The 17,154-nt window shown below is 47.6% G+C and overlaps 1 protein-coding gene across 1 annotated transcript in view; it reads right to left on the bottom strand.

The window, feature by feature from the left end:
• Positions 1-9,040: 9,040 nt before the first annotated feature.
• The window catches only part of ANP32A (acidic nuclear phosphoprotein 32 family member A), a 39,797-nt gene continuing 31,683 nt past the window's right edge, over positions 9,041-17,154 (bottom strand). Inside the window, exons 2-7 of the mRNA NM_001260818.1 lie at positions 16,885-17,034; positions 16,525-16,647; positions 13,529-13,727; positions 12,077-12,174; positions 9,530-9,593; positions 9,041-9,260 (exon numbers count right to left, since the gene is read on the bottom strand). Coding sequence (NP_001247747.1) covers positions 9,199-9,260; positions 9,530-9,593; positions 12,077-12,174; positions 13,529-13,727; positions 16,525-16,647; positions 16,885-17,034 — 696 coding nt within the window. The 3' untranslated portion in view covers positions 9,041-9,198. The remainder of the gene's footprint in view (positions 9,261-9,529; positions 9,594-12,076; positions 12,175-13,528; positions 13,728-16,524; positions 16,648-16,884; positions 17,035-17,154) is intronic.

The raw sequence follows: 17,154 nt of genomic DNA on the forward strand, positions 1-17,154 counted from the left end.
TTTGCTCCCTGCCTGATAACTCCACTCCCCCTGCAGACTTCTCATGAGGAAGCCAGAGGGACGGCTGCCCCTCCTTCCTGGGCCCCAGAGCCTGGAACTGGGGCATTGTTCTTCGTTCCACATTACTGCTTCCATGGCTCCTCCCTCCTCCTTCAAAGAGGCATGAGTGCCTCTTCGTTGCTGCAACTGGCCTCTGCATGAATGAGGACTAGCTTTGATTCATTTTTTTTTCTAGTATTATTCCTATTATCATTCTCAGCAATGTCAACAATCTCAAGAATGAACTGTCCAATACCTCAGCTTCTCAGTTCTGCAACCTCCTCATGTCCAGTGAAGGTCAGCTCCTCTATCCTATGAGATACCTGCTCCCATGGTCACATCCTTGACCTTCTCACCATCTTCTCACCTTGACCTTCTTGATGTTCCCACCCCAGCAACCCTTCAGCCCTAGCACATGTCCATCTGTTGACCTTCCCCACCTTCTCACTATCAATGCGGACTCACTTCCTTCCCTAGCCAGCTTAGAACTCATGGTCCATCCTTACAGTCTTCTAAATGCCCTATCCTCCACGGCCTGCGCTTTACTCATTAGAATCATCTGGCTAGTTAACGCAATTGTCTGCCTCCTTGGTGCCTGCACTCAAGCTGCTGAGCCATGATGATGGGCCTCCTCTTAACATCATGCTCACTGGTCTCAAATAAGTGGGCATTTAGCTCTCCCATGCCTCCCTGGTGTAGTAGTTTCCCGCCCCCAAAACAACTCTCATGCCTCCTCTCTCTCAAACTTCCCACTCCCATTCTGCCCTTCTGTGCCCCCATCTCCCACTGATGACCTTGCTTCACATTTCCTTTAAAAGCCAACATGAACTCTCCCATCTTCCCTCCACCGAATCTGCCCACCTACCTGTACCTACAGTCTTTCTCCTACTCTCCTGTTATGAAGGATGAAGCGTCCTGTCCTTTTCCAAAGGTCAAACTTCTATTTATGTGCTAGAACCCATGCCTCTGAATTTCTCCAAGATTCTCCCCCTCTCGGCCGGGCACAGGGGCTCATGCCTGTAATCCCAGCACTTTGGAGGCCGAGGTGGGCGGATCATGAGGTCAGGAGTTTGAGACCAGCCTGACCAATACGGTGAAACCCCATCTCTACTAAAAATACAAAAATCAGCCAGGCGTGGTGGCATGTGCCTGTAATCCCAGCTACTCAGGAGGCTGAGGCAGGAGAATCGCTTGAACCCAGGAGGTGGAGGTTGCAGTGAGCTGAGACTGGGCCACTGCACTCTAGCCTCGGTGACAGAGTGAGACTCCGTCTCAAAAAAAAAAAAAAAAAAAAGATTCTCCCCCTCTCTCCTCTATCGTCGATGCATCCCTCTCTACTGGATCATTCCTATCAGCATGCATGGATGTCCTGTATCTCCTGACACTCTGGGAGGTGGAGAGTAGAGAGAGGTAGTTAGTCCAAGGTGACACAGGCTTCCTAGCTCTAGCCTAGGATGGTACCACCAACTGTGTTGCCTCTTCCTATTTTTCAGGCATTGAAAGGAGCTGCTGTTGATCTTTCACAACATCTAGTGTCCCTCTCTCCAGAAGCAGAGATCCATTATCCTTGTTCCTGAGGTTCAAGACATTTTTGTTGCAAGACATCTGTTCCCAGAGACTATGGAGAGACTGGTTTTGTCACAGGCTTGGAAGTCTGAAGAACTGCAGAGATGAGTGGGAGGACCGTGCTGGGCCTGAGAGCTGGATTCTTGAGAAAAGGTGTGAAATTAATCAAGCCAAGATTTGGGTGAGATGAATCTTGCTGCAGTTCGTTGTAGGCTGCATAAGACCTAAAAATTGAGGAAACAGCTTCATACTTTAGACCAGGAAGCTACGGGTTCTAATACCAGCTGGTGCCTTCCTGGCTGTGTGACTTTGAGCAACTTAACATAATGTCTCTGAACATCAGTTTCTTCATCTGGAAAGTGGAAATCATAATAGCTACTTCAAGTAGAATTCTGCTGTGAGAATTACATGAGATCATGTGTGTCAAGTTCTGGGCACATAAGGGGCACTCAAGACAGATTAGTTTTATCTACACTTCCTTATTGAGCCAGTTGGATTACCCAGGCAATTGTAGGTGTGTATAGATCAGGTTATCGGTCTACACTTTGAGACCTCAGAAAGCCGTTTTGCAAATTCTCCATCAAAACACTCCTGCCTCACTAGAGAGGCTACTATTTCTCCCACGTTGACCCTTCCTACTGCCACTGCAGAGTTTTGGCAGGGGAATGCTTTATTTTGTGTTCAAAATAGATGTAAATACAGGCCCCAGGGCAATGAGGGAAATAATACAACAAACTATCGACTAAGACTGTCAAAGTCATTTAGTTCGCATCACTGTTTTTGTAGGACACAGAGGTGACTTGGCGACTACCCAGCTAGTTAGTTTCAGAGTTAGGATGAGAATCCAGGTCTCCTGACTCCTGAGCGCCTCACCAAAATGTGTAACACCTGCAGAAGGCCATCAGCAAGATTTAGGATACTCCCAGAGGGCAAATCCATTGCTTTTTATAACCAAGATAGTCCATGGAATGTATCATGACTGTGGTGGTTGATACAAATAAATTATTTAATGGATACAATGTATATTATTCAGGTGATGGTTACACTTAAAGGCCCAGACTTTACCACTATGTAATATATCCATGTAACAAAACTGCACTTGTATCCCTTACATTTATAAACAAACAAACAAAAAACAACAGAGTGGATTTTGCTAATGTAAATTTTTAAGGGGAAGGGAGGAAAACTTCTAAGAAGCTTGTCTTAATTACCAAGGGCCATTGAAAATTTTGTTTTCTCCTTGTTACAAAAAATATTTGGGTTGCCTGGGCTTCTTTACCATACTTTTTAAAAAAATAGAAATTTTCACTTTCCACTGCTCTTTCCCATCTGGTATGGTTTGGATATGTGTACCCTCCAAATCTCATGTTGAAACGTGATCCCCATTGTTAGAGGTGGAGCCTGATGGAAGGTGTTTGGGTGGGGCAGATCCCTCACGAGTGGCTTGGTGCCATCCCCATGGTAGTGAGTGAGTTCTTGCTCTGAGTTCGCTCAGAGATTTGGTTGTTTAGAAGAGCAAGGCATCCCCCCTTCTCTCTCTTGCTCCCTTACAATGTGACGGACCTGTTCCTGTTTCACCTCCACCATGAGTAAAAGTTCCCTGAGGAGGCCGGGCGTTGTGGCTCAAGCCTGTAATCCCAGCACTTTGGGAGGCCGAGACGGGCGGATCACGAGGTCAGGAGATTGAGGCCATCCTGGCTAACATGGTGAAACCCTGTCTTTACCAAAAAAATACAAAAAATTAGCCAGGCGTGGCGGTGGGCGCCTGTAGTCCCAGCTACTCAGGAGGCTGAGGCAGGAGAATGGCCTAAACCCGGGAGGCGGAGCTTGCGATGAGCTGAGATCCGGCCACTGCACTCTAGCCTGGGCAACAGAGCGAGACTCCGTCTCAGAAAAAAAAAAAAAGTTCCCTGAGGACTCACCAGATGCCGAGCAGATATCGGGACTACACTTAATGTACAGCCTGCAGAACCATGAGCCAATTAAAACTCTTTTCTTTTTTTGAGATGGAGTCTTGCTTGCACTGTTGCTGAGGCTGGAGTGCAGTGGTGCAATCACAGCTCACTGCAGTCGTGACCTCCTAGGCTCAAGCGATCCTCCCACCTCAGCCTCCCAAGTAGCCAGGACTGCAGGTGCACATCACCACACCTAGCTAATTTTTGTATTTTTTGTAGAGACAGGGTCTCACCATGTTGCCTAGGCTGGTCTCTAACTCCTAGGCTCAAGAGATCTGCCTGCCTCAGCCTCCCAAAGTATTGGGATTACAGGCATGAGCCACCATACCCAGACAGGCATTTCTTTAGAGTGAGGTAAGAACTGACTGACACACCATCTTTCCATCATCTCACAGCCTGTGAGATACACAGTTGGCTATTATCATCCCCTTTCTACAAGAGGTGTAAAAGACATGTTGACCCAGATTTGAATTCTGCTTGCCACTTGTGTGATATTGGGCAGGTCAGTTAACCTCTTTGAGCCTCACTTTTTTGTTTAAATGAGTATGGCCATATTAGCTGTGGCTATTGAGTTTAATGCAGCATTTCCCAAACTTCCCTCATGATGAGAATCCTCTGGGTATTGTTAAAATCACAAATTCCTGGGCCCTAGTCCAGGGCTACTGAACTAGAATTCCCAGGGATGAGGCCTGGCAGTCTGACAGGCCCCAGGGATTATCAGGGAAATTTGGGAAACACTAGGTTGATTTTTATAAAGCATTTATTGTTGTGTCTGGCACTAAGCAGCCAATATTGAGCGCTTAGATGGGTTCAATCTCTGAAATGTGGATAATAATGATTACCAGATAGGGTTATGATGAAACACAAGAATAATAACGTATAGTGCCTGGCAAACAGTAAGTTGTAAGTATCTGTTGGAGTCCTCACTTCATTGCACTCATCAGGACTCCCAGGATGGGATGGGATCACCTGGAGGTTCGCTGGTTCTCTGTCCTGGCTCTATCCAAGTGCTGTGCCTCCTCAACTCCAGGCCTCCATCCTCTAGCCCAGCACCTCCCATGGGAAGATTCTTGTTTTCTAGATTTCAGGCAGCAAGCCTCATTTGACCAATTTGGGTTTCAGGTCCTTCCTTGTACCCGTCACTGTGGTTAGGATTTGGACTAGGCTGATTGGCCAGGACAAAATAACTTGCTTACCTAAGACCCAGAGGGATGGGGGCCATCCCATCTAAACTTCAGGAGTGGAGAATGGTCCATATCCATGTGAGTCTTTCCAATGGTCCATTGGAGTTGTTGCTAGGCCAAGAAAAACGGATGGTTGGCAGGCAGCCCCACGGACGTTCCCTGCATCAGCTCCCCAGTTTGCAGTTAGCCAGCAGCCTCCAGATGCCTCAGTGACTCCGGAGCTTCTGGCAATCTCTCCTCTGCTAGTGCGACCACCGCCAGACTTGAGGGTCTCAGTCGGATGACCTAGCCTTTGACCTACCCTCATCGGTGCAACCATCTCCAGCCCCCTCCTTGGCCTGTTCACCCTTGGGCCGGCCTGTCCCAGGGGCCTGTCCAAGGGCTGGACCAGGGACTTAGAGCTGCTGTTGTCCAAAGCTGCTTATTAGAGACCCACTGTGGGAATTCTTCCAACCATGAACAATGAGTTTCTAAACCAGGATAAAAACAGCCTTTGCAAGTCAGCAAATGAGACAAACTGAATTGCTCAACCCCCCTTCCCTCATCTGCCTGGTACTTTGAACACAGTGGCTAAGAACAAGGTCTCTGGAGTCAGAAGGATGTCGTTTTGAGGCCCTTCACTTACTAGCTGGGCTAGTTGTCTCACTTCTGAGCCTCGGTTTCCTCTGTGAAATCCGCAAAGATTAGAGGAGGCAATGGATGGAAAGCACATTACACACAGTAGCTCATAATCAAGAAGCATCGTCATTACTGTCCTCTCCAGGCACCGGTCTGCACCAGGAAACACGCAGCCCTTCAGTGGTGATCAGTGTCAGATAGGACAATGTCAGGGAGCCAAATTTTCCACTGTGAATAGCAAGAACCTATGATGCATTCCAAAGCCACCTAAAACACATACCTGGCCATGGCACTCACTATATCCTGTTCACTCAAGGCTCAGCTGTTTCCTTCCTGGAAGACACACTGCATGGTGTGTCTTCTCACTGCAGCTGGCCTCCCCCAACCCAAACAGTACAGCTGTGTGTGAGACGGTGCAGAAGCCCACGGATGGGAGTCCTGGTTTCCAGGCTTGGCTGTCACTCCCCTGCAGTGAAACCTTGGGCACGTCACTTGCCTTCTCTGGGCTTCGATTTCCTCTTTGGTCAAATAAGAGGGTTGCACGGGGACTTAGAAACCTAAGTCCTTCTATCTCAGGGGTCTGTCCTATGGCATTTACTAGCACACTGAGTGGTGAAACTTCCCTCGCTGAAGCCGTGATGGTCAGGGTGAGGAACTACTCCAACACACCTCACTCACACAAGTGGTCTGATCTGGGGAGCAGGAGTCAGGACGTGGGAGGCACTTATGGTACAGGCAAGAGGGCCGGCTCTAGAATCGCACACCTGGTTAGTTCCTGATGGTGCTCTTCTTCCTGGCTGTATGGCCTTGGGCATTACCCTCTAAGCCACTGTGTAGCAAGGGTAACAGCATCTACCTAAGGTGGCTGTGATGATTCGGTAAGATTAATGAGATGCTGCATTTGAAGCAAAGGGCCTAGAACATAGCAAGAGCTCAGGAAAAGCCAGCCCTGCCCCTCTCTCCTCTTTGTCTGAGCTTTCTGTGCCACTCGTAAGTTCCACGAAATGCAAATAGCCCCAGATGGGCCTGGGTTGCATGCTGATTCCACTTTTTCCAAGTGACTTGACCTGTTTTCCTTATCTGTTAAATGGGCATAATACGATCTTCCTCAAGGGTTAACACGAATGCTTGGCATGATCAATACAGAAAGGGTTCTCCTCCCCGAGGCCCATTAACATCAACCTGTTCACCACCTTCCCTTTTTCCTTACATTTTTTAGTTCTTTCTTTGTGAGACAGGTCCTCAGCCTGTCGTCCAGGCTGGAGTGTAGTGGGGTGATCATGACCCACTGCAGCCTCAACTTCCCTTGCTCAAGTGGACTACAGGCATGCACCACCACGCCTGGCTAATTTCTGTATTTTTTGTAGAGACGGGATCTCCTTCTGTTGCCCACGTGGGTCTCAAGCGATCTCCTAGGCTCAAGCAATGCATCCGCCTTGGCCTCCCAAGGTGCTGGGATTATAGGCATAAGCCACCGTGCCTGGCCTATGGTATTTATTGCTGTATCTGTTAGTCACCTGATCCTTAAAGGCCCCATGGAGGGAAGTCAGGGCCAGAAAACCTGAGGCCAGACCAGAGTATCTCTCAATTTCACCCCACTTCCATGTTCTTTCACTCTGAGAGGCACAAGAACATGCTTGCCTAGTTCATTTTCACAGCCCAGCTGCTTATTAGCACAGCACTTGGCCCGGAGGAGGTCACTTCTCCATCCCATCCATCCCATGCTTGGAACCACAGGCAGCTTGCTCCAAAGGGCAGTAGGTGCCAGGGTACCACCCAGAGGGTGAGGTGGGTCACAGACTCTTCTGGAAACACTTTACACTGCTGGAATCACACAATAACTATAAGACACTGTAAGGAATTAGGGCTTGTTGTGGGTTCAAGGCTGTAAAGAATGAATACATAAGAATGAGTATATGTGAACATGTATAAAAAACCACAGTAAATTGGCTTAACTCTTCTGGAAAACATGGAACCTTGTACATGAGCCTCATAAATGTTTTCAGCTTTTGGTCCAATGACTGTACTACTTCTAAGAGTTTGTACTAAGAAATCCACAAAAAGTATGAATAAGTAGTAATATAACAATATCCACTCTAGGGGTAAGTTGGACATAACAAAAACATCTAACCATTTGGTTAGAATTAAGTAAATCAGAATATAGTTGATGGACTACTATGTAGCCATTTAAGATACATGCTTTCGAAAATTAAAGGTACAAGGAAATGATTCTAATACTGTTAAGTAAAGTAACAAAATAAAACACCATATGTAAACCTCTGGGTTTGTGAAATAATTTGTTTTATAAACATTCCTGAGTTTTCAACCATACATTCTTTTTACAATACGACAAACAAAACAATGAAAGATATTCAAAACAAGGTTCCAAGGTTAGCCCAACTTGATTGTTTGGGTACTTGTTTTTTTAGTAACTCTGTAACTTTTTTAAAGGAAGCTTTTAATGAAGATACACCACTGAGTCTTGCTTTAAGACCAAAAATATCCAAACTTAGTATCACATTATATATATATATATATCTCATAAGAAAAGCTATTCTGTCAGGTAACAAAAATGAAGCTTCCCCCTCACCTAGCAGTTCATCTGGAATGCATCTTGACAAGATCAATGGCCTGTTGGACTCAAAGAAGCCATCCCCAAAAAAATTGTATAAAAAGATTTATTGAAATTTATCAATGACAAACAGACATAAAACTCAAAGTTTGGCTCTTCTGAGGGGCAGGAGAAAAACTGGTGCAGATGTTCTTTTATACAGATGAAACATGGGTTCAGAAATTACACGTCACTTCTAAAGCAACCAGAAGAGGGACACGAAAGCAAACCTGTACATTCACTAGGAATTTGCAGTCATTTCAGATTTCCACTAGGTAAGAAAATACAATTTTGCGTTAGTTTTTCCGTGCTCGGGTGTATGAAAAAAAAAACCCAGCCGACATGCAGCAACGTCTCCAGCGCTTAGGACTGTAAAAATGTTCTAAGCACAGAAGTACATGTGGAAGAATTCTCTCATCATTTTTGTAAAACAAAGCGTTCTAATATTTTACAGAACAAGATAGGACAGTATTTTTTTTTTTTCTTTTAAAGAAGTTGAAGTTTGAGGGTGTGTTTCTTCTCTTTTAATTTTAATTACCAAATCCATTTTCCTTGTAACTTACAAGCCTGCCGTTTTCAGCTCTCTGGCTCATAAGCTCTCAAGAGTAACATCAGAGTCCTCTTTGTAGAGCAAAGCCCACCACCATCTGTGAAGGGGGAAAAGGGATGAGAGATGGGGAATGTCCCCAGACCAGTGCCAAAATACGCCTTTAGGTTGCTATTTACAAACCAGGGCGTTGGATGCCTCTAGCAGGCCCGAGAAAAGCAGGTATCACATGAACCAAAGCAAAAAAACATGGCTGGTGCTCAGCCCCTCCTGGGCATTGAGAAACCAAACTGAGACCAGCCACAGCCTTCCACCCAACCCAAGAGACTTGGGAAATACCAGGAAACGTAAGAGAACTCCAAACCATCCTCTTTGAGAGTCAGGAACAAATGCTCACTTAGTGTGTACTTAGCTATCGCATTTACAGGGACAAAAACCGGACACAAAGAAAAAGTAGGGGGAAAAAATAAAGAGTGGCAGTAAAAATAGTATTTTATTCCACCCCCACCCGCCCTCCCTCCCCCCGCAACCCCCAGTACACTTTTCCCCTCTCGTTCCCACAGCAACGTTACAATCAGAAAAAAATAAGTTTCAGGGGGCAGGATTGGAGGAGGGGGAGGGGATATGGGTAAAAACAGTCAAATCACAATAGGAATTTTTCAAAATAGGTTATTCCACTTAGTCATCATCTTCTCCCTCATCTTCAGGTTCTCGTTTTCGCTTCTGACCCCTTTCTTCTTCTGGAAGAGCAAGAAAGTGGCATTTAGATTAGTTATGAATCCCACACCTCTTTAACTCAACCCACCCAATGAGAAGCCACGGGGCCCACGACTACCAAGCTGTGCCATCCTTGGAAACCAAGGCAAGACATCTGCACAGCTGGAGGGGGAACCTGAGGCCTCTGACAGGAGTGTCCTGCCCACTGCCAGGGGACTCAGAGCCTCAGCGATCTAAGGCCAAAGTAAAAGGGCCAGGCTGCTACCAGTTGAGAGTAAAAAGGCTGCCATACCACCAAGCTCTTCTTCATCTTCCTCGTCATCTACCTCTCCATCATTATAACCTTCTTCATCCTCCTAGGAGAAAAGACGGACACCAGAACATTAGAAACGCCCCGCCTTGAGACACGCTGAGGAAGCCACACAGAGCACAAAAAGGCCGGGGTCACCCCCAGCCTCTCAGAGCCCCCACCAAGACTTGCCATCTCGGGAGGAATGTAAAGCAAAGGTTCTTAATTTATTTTGGATCAAGGACCCATTGGGGAATCTGCAGAAAGCTTTGAACTCCTTCTCCAGAAAATGTCCGCATCATTTATAATATTTGCAAGCAGTTTCAGGGGGTGATGGATTCCAGCACCCAGGTTAAGAACTCCCATCTGAAGTCCCTGTAAGGCAGGCAGCTTTCCCGTCTGCGCGTTCTCTGAGGAGAGCAAGTTCCCGAGCAGACTCCCTGCCGTGCAAAGTAGGCCATCCTTTCTTGCATCTGTCCTCAATCTAGTTTTGGCTTCAAGGGAAGACCCCAGTTTCAGCAAATCCAGATTCTGTGGGCAAGTCCAATGTCACCCGATCCAGTCCCTTCCCTAGCTTGCAAACTTGGACCACCTGGAAGGGATGGGGAAGATAAATTCAAGACCCCCCTGAGGACATCATTGCCAACCAGCTTGAGGTTCAGCAAGGTATACGACTTTCCTTCTCAACACAGGACCGTGGCTTTCCTCTGCTCCTGAAAGTATATGCAAGCTGAACCTCTGCTTGTTAAACCCAGTTCCTGAAGTTTAAAAGAACTTGGTGACAGACTTCTTTTTTGTCAAGGGAAATATTCTTTTAAAATGTCACCAAAGAGTTCCCTCATAAGTCTGTTTGCTAAGGTTCTGGGTTTTTCTGCATGTATAAGCTCTCCTTTACTGAAAGTTGGAAATATGCAGATGGTCAGTGAGATTATTCAAAAAAAAAAACAACAAAAAAAAACCCCACAATCCTCCCCGCCCTGCACCGCCGCCAAACCCCACATGCAGCACTTCTGTGACAGGAAGGGGAAGACGAAACAGCTATTAGCCAATACAACTTACTGCCCTGTTCTAGGGAAACCTGTTTTACTAAGACTTTATTTTTAAAATACAATATTCTTTAGAGATGAGCCTAAGAGTCTAGACCTAGGGAGAAGACAAAGCCAGCAGCACAACTAAACAGAAACCAAGCTCATCTCGCCAGCTTTTTTTTTTGGACTGAGTCTCGTTCTATTGCCCAGGCTGGAGTGCAGTGGTGCCATCTTGGCTCACTGCAACCTCTGCCTCCCAGGTTCAAGTGATTCTCGTGCCCCAGCCTCCTGCGTAGCTGGAATTGCAGGTGTCCGTCAACATGCCTGGCTAATTTTTATATTTTTAGTAGAGAAGGAGTCTCGCCATGTTGCCTAGACTGGCCTCGAACTCCTGACCTCAAGCGATCTGCTCACCTCGGCCTCCCAAAGTGTTAGGATTATAGGCATAAGCCACCGCGCCTGGCCTCCGCTTTTCTATTGTCATTGGCCTGTGTCTCTCAAGCCTGGGCCGGCTGGCTGAAACTGGAAGACACTATCTGAGTGAGTCCGTGTGGCAAGCGGATGTGTCTGCATCCTCCATTGAGGGAGACAGGAAACTGCGGGGGGAGTTGGGAGGGGACACAGGTACCTTGTCCATGCTATTGTCACTTTAAAACTCTCTAGGTCTAACTTCTGCAATTAGCAAGAGTTGATTTAGAATTCTGAGCAAGTTATAGAAAATGACTCTGCTACAGAGAGACTCAGAACACACAAACACAAAACCCAACACAGTGCCAGGAACCTGGAGGAGGGTGTGAACGCCTACAATAAGCAGTCAGACACTTACCCCTTGTCAGACATTGTCCTTAAGCATTTTACTTACACTTCACTTTATCCTCTTAACAACCCTGTGAGAAAGCTATCATGATCCCTGTTTTACAGATGAAGAAATAGGCTCAGAAAGGTCAGGTAAATTGTCCGGGGACACACAGCTAGTGAGTGGTAGATCTAGGACTCACCCCCTCACAGATCTTGTTAAAAAACTGGGAACCAGCCAATCTGTTTAGGAAAATGGCCAACTCCTGACGCTCTATTTCCATAGTGTCACTCTCTGATTTGGGATCCAGCAGTGTTATCCTGCTACCTATCAGTTCAAGGCAGTCTTTGGTTTTCCCCAGCACAGTTTAAGTGCTCAATGAATATCTTAATTAGCATATGAAAGCAAAAAGCAGAAAATGGGGTCATGCATTCTGTACTTCTTCACACAGAAACAATGGCCAGGCTTACCCCAGCAGGTTCAGTCCCTGCCTCTAAAATCCTCTTCCCCTCTTCTAATCCAGCCTCCCCAGAGCTTGCTGCAAGTCTTGTCTCCCCAGAAACAGTCCAGTGAAAGGCTCTGAAATGGACTCACTTCACTACCCACGGGGGAGCGACTTTCCTAACCAGGGCTCCAGGGTTGCCAAGACTGATCACAGAGGCAGTCAGTGGGACTGCCTCAAAGGGGCAGACGGTGGCCCTGCCCAGCCCAGTCCAGCCTCCTTACCTCCTCCTCTCCACTCACGTCCTCTTCTTCACCTTCCTCCTCCTCATCCTCGTCCTCCTCGTCTTCCACTACCTGAGCATCTTCATCATACTCCTCCTCTGTGCAATGGAAATGGGGAATGGAAACAGAACTAGTGGTGAGCTGGCTCCGCCCCCACACAGCACAGGCCCCTGTAGCGTCTTCAGTGTGGGGCTCACGACCCTGCCACACCCACCTAAGCCCAAAGATTGAACACACTAACTCTCATGAAAACAATGCCGACATAATTAAACACATCCTGAAGTTGTGCCAAAGATAAGCCCCCCCTCACAAGTGTTATGAATGTGAAAGACCCCTTCTGGAGGTCTCTCACACTGAGACCACCAGGAAATTGTCAGAGCGGAACAATAAGTTCCAGGGCCCGGGAGAGCGGCAAGGTCAATCCAAACTCCTCACATTAAAGGTGAGAGATCGGAGGCACAGAGAGAACTGACTTGTTCAAGGTCACACATTGAGTCACTGGTTGAGCTGGGCCTAGGGGACCTGGTACTGGGACTGCCAGTTTTGGCTCCTTTCTGCCATATCACAAGATCCCCACCAAGGCAAACACGGTCTCTGAGTATCTTGCAACACACTCCCAATTGAACAAGGAAAACCAAAATCCTGTATCTGAATCAATCAGGCAAGTGTCTCCATTCTCAACTTTATCTGGCCACGAAGACCCATGGGAAAGCTGCACTGTGCTGGTGGCAAGGGAGAAGGGGATGTAACAGGACGAAGAACCCCATTCTTTTCCCTCTTTCCTTCCTGTAGGCCGCGACTGCACACCACACTGCCAGGGAACCCTACAGGCGGCCTGCAGCCCTCAACTTCCCAGCACTTGTGGCTCCTGAGCACCTGAGCCAGTGCCCCTAAGTGTGGGGCTGTGGGCTGCAACTACCAGGGGGCCCCACAACCCCTCTAGCTCTGGACCTCCTCTCCACTACTGAATACCTAGACAGGAAAGGGGGGTCTACACCCTCTTCTCTCTCTATCCCCTCCCTCCCTCCCTGAGAGAGTGTCTAAGTGCGGGTCACACTATAGGATGACAGTAGAATACCACTCCCTGAAGGGCTTTGGAAAGGGACAAAAATTGAAGTGGGGATTCAGCTGGATGATTTTAAAGGAGTTATTACGCAGTTGGAGAATCTCAGGATATTTCCATGAGCATGGGACTCATACTTTGTTCTTTTAGGGAAGACAACCAACGAGACAGGTTAGGGACTATGGAAAATAAAGCAGACAGCCCCACTCCCCTCCCTAGCTTTGGAAGGAGGTAGCTGCCAGCTAGCCAGCCAGCCAGCCAGCCAGCCAGCCTTCAGTAGCTGGGTGGGGGCCTCCCAACACCCAGCCCACCCACCTCTGCAAAGCCAAGGAGGAGCCCCAAGGCCTCAGCTGGGCCCCTGTAGCCCTGGGCCACCCCCTGTCACCCACCATCCTCATCCTCCTCCTCGTCATCCAGGCCCTCCACGTAGCCCTCAGCATCCGAGTCAGGGGCCTCCTTGTCGTCTCGGTCGTAGCCGTCGAGATATGTGAGCTGCGGGAGGAGCTTGAACACATTTTCTCGGTAGTCGTTCAGGTTGGTTACCTCGCAATTGAAAAGGTCTAAGCTCTTGAGGTTTTCTAACTTTTTCTGCAAGTGGAAAAATGAAACCAACAGTAAGTGATTTGTGGGAGGAAGGCGGGGGAACAGCCCTAGCAAAAAGGCAAGGATGCCATGAGATACAGTGGACAGACCACGACTTCCAGGTGATAAGGAAGCTTGGATTTGGCTCTGCTTAGCCACAGTGTTTGCCCAGACTTATCACCACAATTTGTGGGCCTCAGTGTCTCCATCTGGAAAATACGGGGTTGGACTGGAGGATCTTTGAAGCCTTATCTAACGTTAACACTTTTATTTTGCAATTATAGCTTCTCTTAACAGTGATTGACTTGAAATTAGCCTGGGGCTTTCTTGGTGCATGAGCCAAGAGGTTTGCTGCCTTTCCCTGAGACTAAGGAACGAGAGGGAAACCAAAAGCAACTTGAACTAACAAACTAACTCCTTCTGTATCTGATAATGATGATGATGAGGGCAGTTAACATAGCACTTCATGTACTGAGTCACTTTATCTCACAACCCCTGTAAGGTAGAAATAATTATTAGTTCATTTCACCTATGTGGAAATGGAGAGTACAGGATTTGGTAATTCATCAGGCAGCCCAACTTCAGACCTGTGCTCTTACTCTTTGAAATACTACCTCTCAGAAAAGGATAAGAGAAAAAGCGATGGAGGATTCCAATTCTGTCTGTAGTATCTGACATCATGTGCTCTGTCAAAGTTTTACACCAGACGGGTTCTAGCCAATGTTATCCCTATTTGATGGTAGAGGAAACTGAGGCCCAGGAAGTGAAGGGTCATACTGCTTGAAAGTAACTGATTTGCATTTTGACTTCCCACCTTTGAGGCACCAGGTACAAAAAAATCCCATCCCAGGCTGAGTCCCCATTCCAAAGGGGGCCAGGTCTAACAAGGGAGTAAAACACTGCTCCTTGGAGTCAATGTCGGGAGCTAGGTTGCTCTCTCTCTACGACCTTGCAGTTGAGACCTGGGTCATTCTCAGCAGAAGCCAAGGGCAGGGAGGAAGTCTTGACAGTGGACTGTGTAGGCAAGCCCAGCACCCCCTACCAAAAGCAGCTTCCTGCCCCAGGGAGGTAAGGTAACACACACTGACAAGCAGGGGCAGGGAAAGCACTGAGACACGGGTGATCTGGGCAGGGGGCAGTGGAAAGTGTGAACATGGGCGTGCCTGAGTGCCTGATCCCTAATGGTGACCGAATCACAATGTTTTACAAGGATTTTATATACTCAATCCCCATACCTCGCCCATACACAGAACTTCAAAGACGTTTTCCTTTTGTAATAACATAAAATCAAGACTTCCAGACAGATCAGAATAGTTTGGCTTTCTCCTGGAAGACCAGTGGAAGGCCTGAAAAGAAGTTCTGTGGGAAGTACATTCTACTAATTGGCCCCAATGCCATTGATGGACAGGTAAAGAGCTTGGAAAAGAAATGCCAGTGTCCTGTTCTGCCACATTGGCCACCAGCAAGTCCCATGAGCATCCATGGAGAGCAAGGAGTGCCTTTTGGGACAGAAACCCTGAAAACTCCAACCCAATCTGAGGGATACCCCACCTCCCCTATAAACCCAGAACGGAAATTTGGCAAACGTGGCCAATTGTCCTCCTGGTCTTTCCCCCAATTCTAAGATGCCTGAGGTGCTGCTGCTGCCCCCCATTTTTTTTTTTGGAGATGGAGTCTCGCTCTGTCACCCAGGCTGGAGTGCAATGATGCGATCTCAGCTCACAGCAACCTCCGCCTCCCAGGTTCAAGCAATTCTCCTGCCTCAGCCTCCGGAGTGGCTGGGACTACAGGCACCTGCCACCACACCCGGCTAATTTTTGTATTTTTAGTAGAGATAGGGTTGTCACCATGTTGGAAAGGCTGGTCTCAAACTCCTAACCTCAGGTGATCCACCTGCCTCGCCCTCCCAAAGTGCTGGGATTAAAGGTGTGAGCTACCACGCCTGGCCTTATGAGGTGACTCCTATATGTATATTCACAACAGGTGTATTTACTTCATGTGGTAGTATTTCCTATTCCAAAAGAGTTGTTTTCAGTGACACATCTTACAGTTGATTTCCTTAAAAATCAAAGGAATACAGCAAATCAGATCCTGGTAATAAAGAAAGCATTGTTTTGAACATGACCTGCCCCTTTCTGGCTGGTAAATCGGTGAAGCTTAGGGGATGTCCATCTCTACAAGGATGAGCAGAGGAGCCAGAAACGCTGCCCAGGCCCCTGAGAGCCTGTTCACTATTGCACCAAGGACTGGTGACCAGGGGTCAGTCTTCTCCACACCACATTGAGGAAGGCCTGCCTGCATGAGGCTCTCACACCACACGGCTCTCAGTCATTCCAGGGTTCTATGTCAGGACTGACTCATCTCCCACAGTTCAGGGGCCAGCGACCCAAGGAGAAAACTGGAGTCCACCTCCAGGGACAGTTTAATTCTTGGATTGCTCCTCCCTTCCCAAAAAGGGGCAACAAGCCACGCCCAGAACCTGAAGACATTACAGCTCAGGTTTCCAAAGCTGAGCAGAAACTATGAGTGGAAAAGCAGGAGCAGAAATTGAGACTAGGGTTCTACCCTACCCATACAAAAGCTGCCCATTCTGTCTGTGTGACCTTGGTCAAGGTATTTAACTTCTCTGGGCCTCAGTTTCTCTATGGACTCAGCAGAAACAACAGCTCAATTCTATCTCATAGCACATCATGAGAGTCAAAGAAATTAAGTGGGAAAAGGATAAATGCAAAAATAGTATTCGCTGATGCCAATTCCTCCCACCTCCTACCCCTGCAGGGAGGGGAGGGTCCGAATGACTTACCAGTGGCTCTATTGTGCTGAGGTCTTTAATTTTGTTGCCACTTAAATTTAGATGCGTGAGGTTCGGACACTTTTCTGCCAATACTTCCAGGCCCCCTGAGACTCTGTTATCGCTTAGTTCAAGCTAAACAAGGCAGGGAGAGAAAAATCAGAAAAGGCTTTTAAAATGAAGGCTCCTGGCTCAGAGCTGCCTGGCTTTCCCCAGACGGGCAAGAAGGGAAAGCAGTCTCAGGGAATTGTCTGGCATGTTAGTGCAAGCACCTGGCTTTCCCTTCAATTACGCTTCCTAAACACAGGTAATAACCCTTCCCCTCCCCACCCCCGCCTCCCAGCACACACAGACTCCAAACACTCTATTTACCTTCTTAAGTTTGTTTAACTTTGGTAAGTTTGCGATTGAGGTGAGGCCTACGTTGATTGTACTTAAGAATTCCAGTTCTTCAAACTCATCTGTGAGGCCTTCGAGTTTGCCTTCATTCGACCGACTGTTGTCCAGGACAAGTTCTTTCACCTGAAAGAAGGCCCAGCTGTGTGAGTGGGGGTGAGGAATGGGGCTGAAGCAGGGGAAGGGTGTTAGAGGACTCCTTAGGGGACAGGGAGACAGAGGCAGGAAGCGGTCCGTCATTCCGTC

Source organism: Macaca mulatta, chromosome 7 (assembly GCF_049350105.2).
Source record: "Macaca mulatta isolate MMU2019108-1 chromosome 7, T2T-MMU8v2.0, whole genome shotgun sequence".
Lineage (NCBI taxonomy): Eukaryota > Metazoa > Chordata > Mammalia > Primates > Cercopithecidae > Macaca > Macaca mulatta.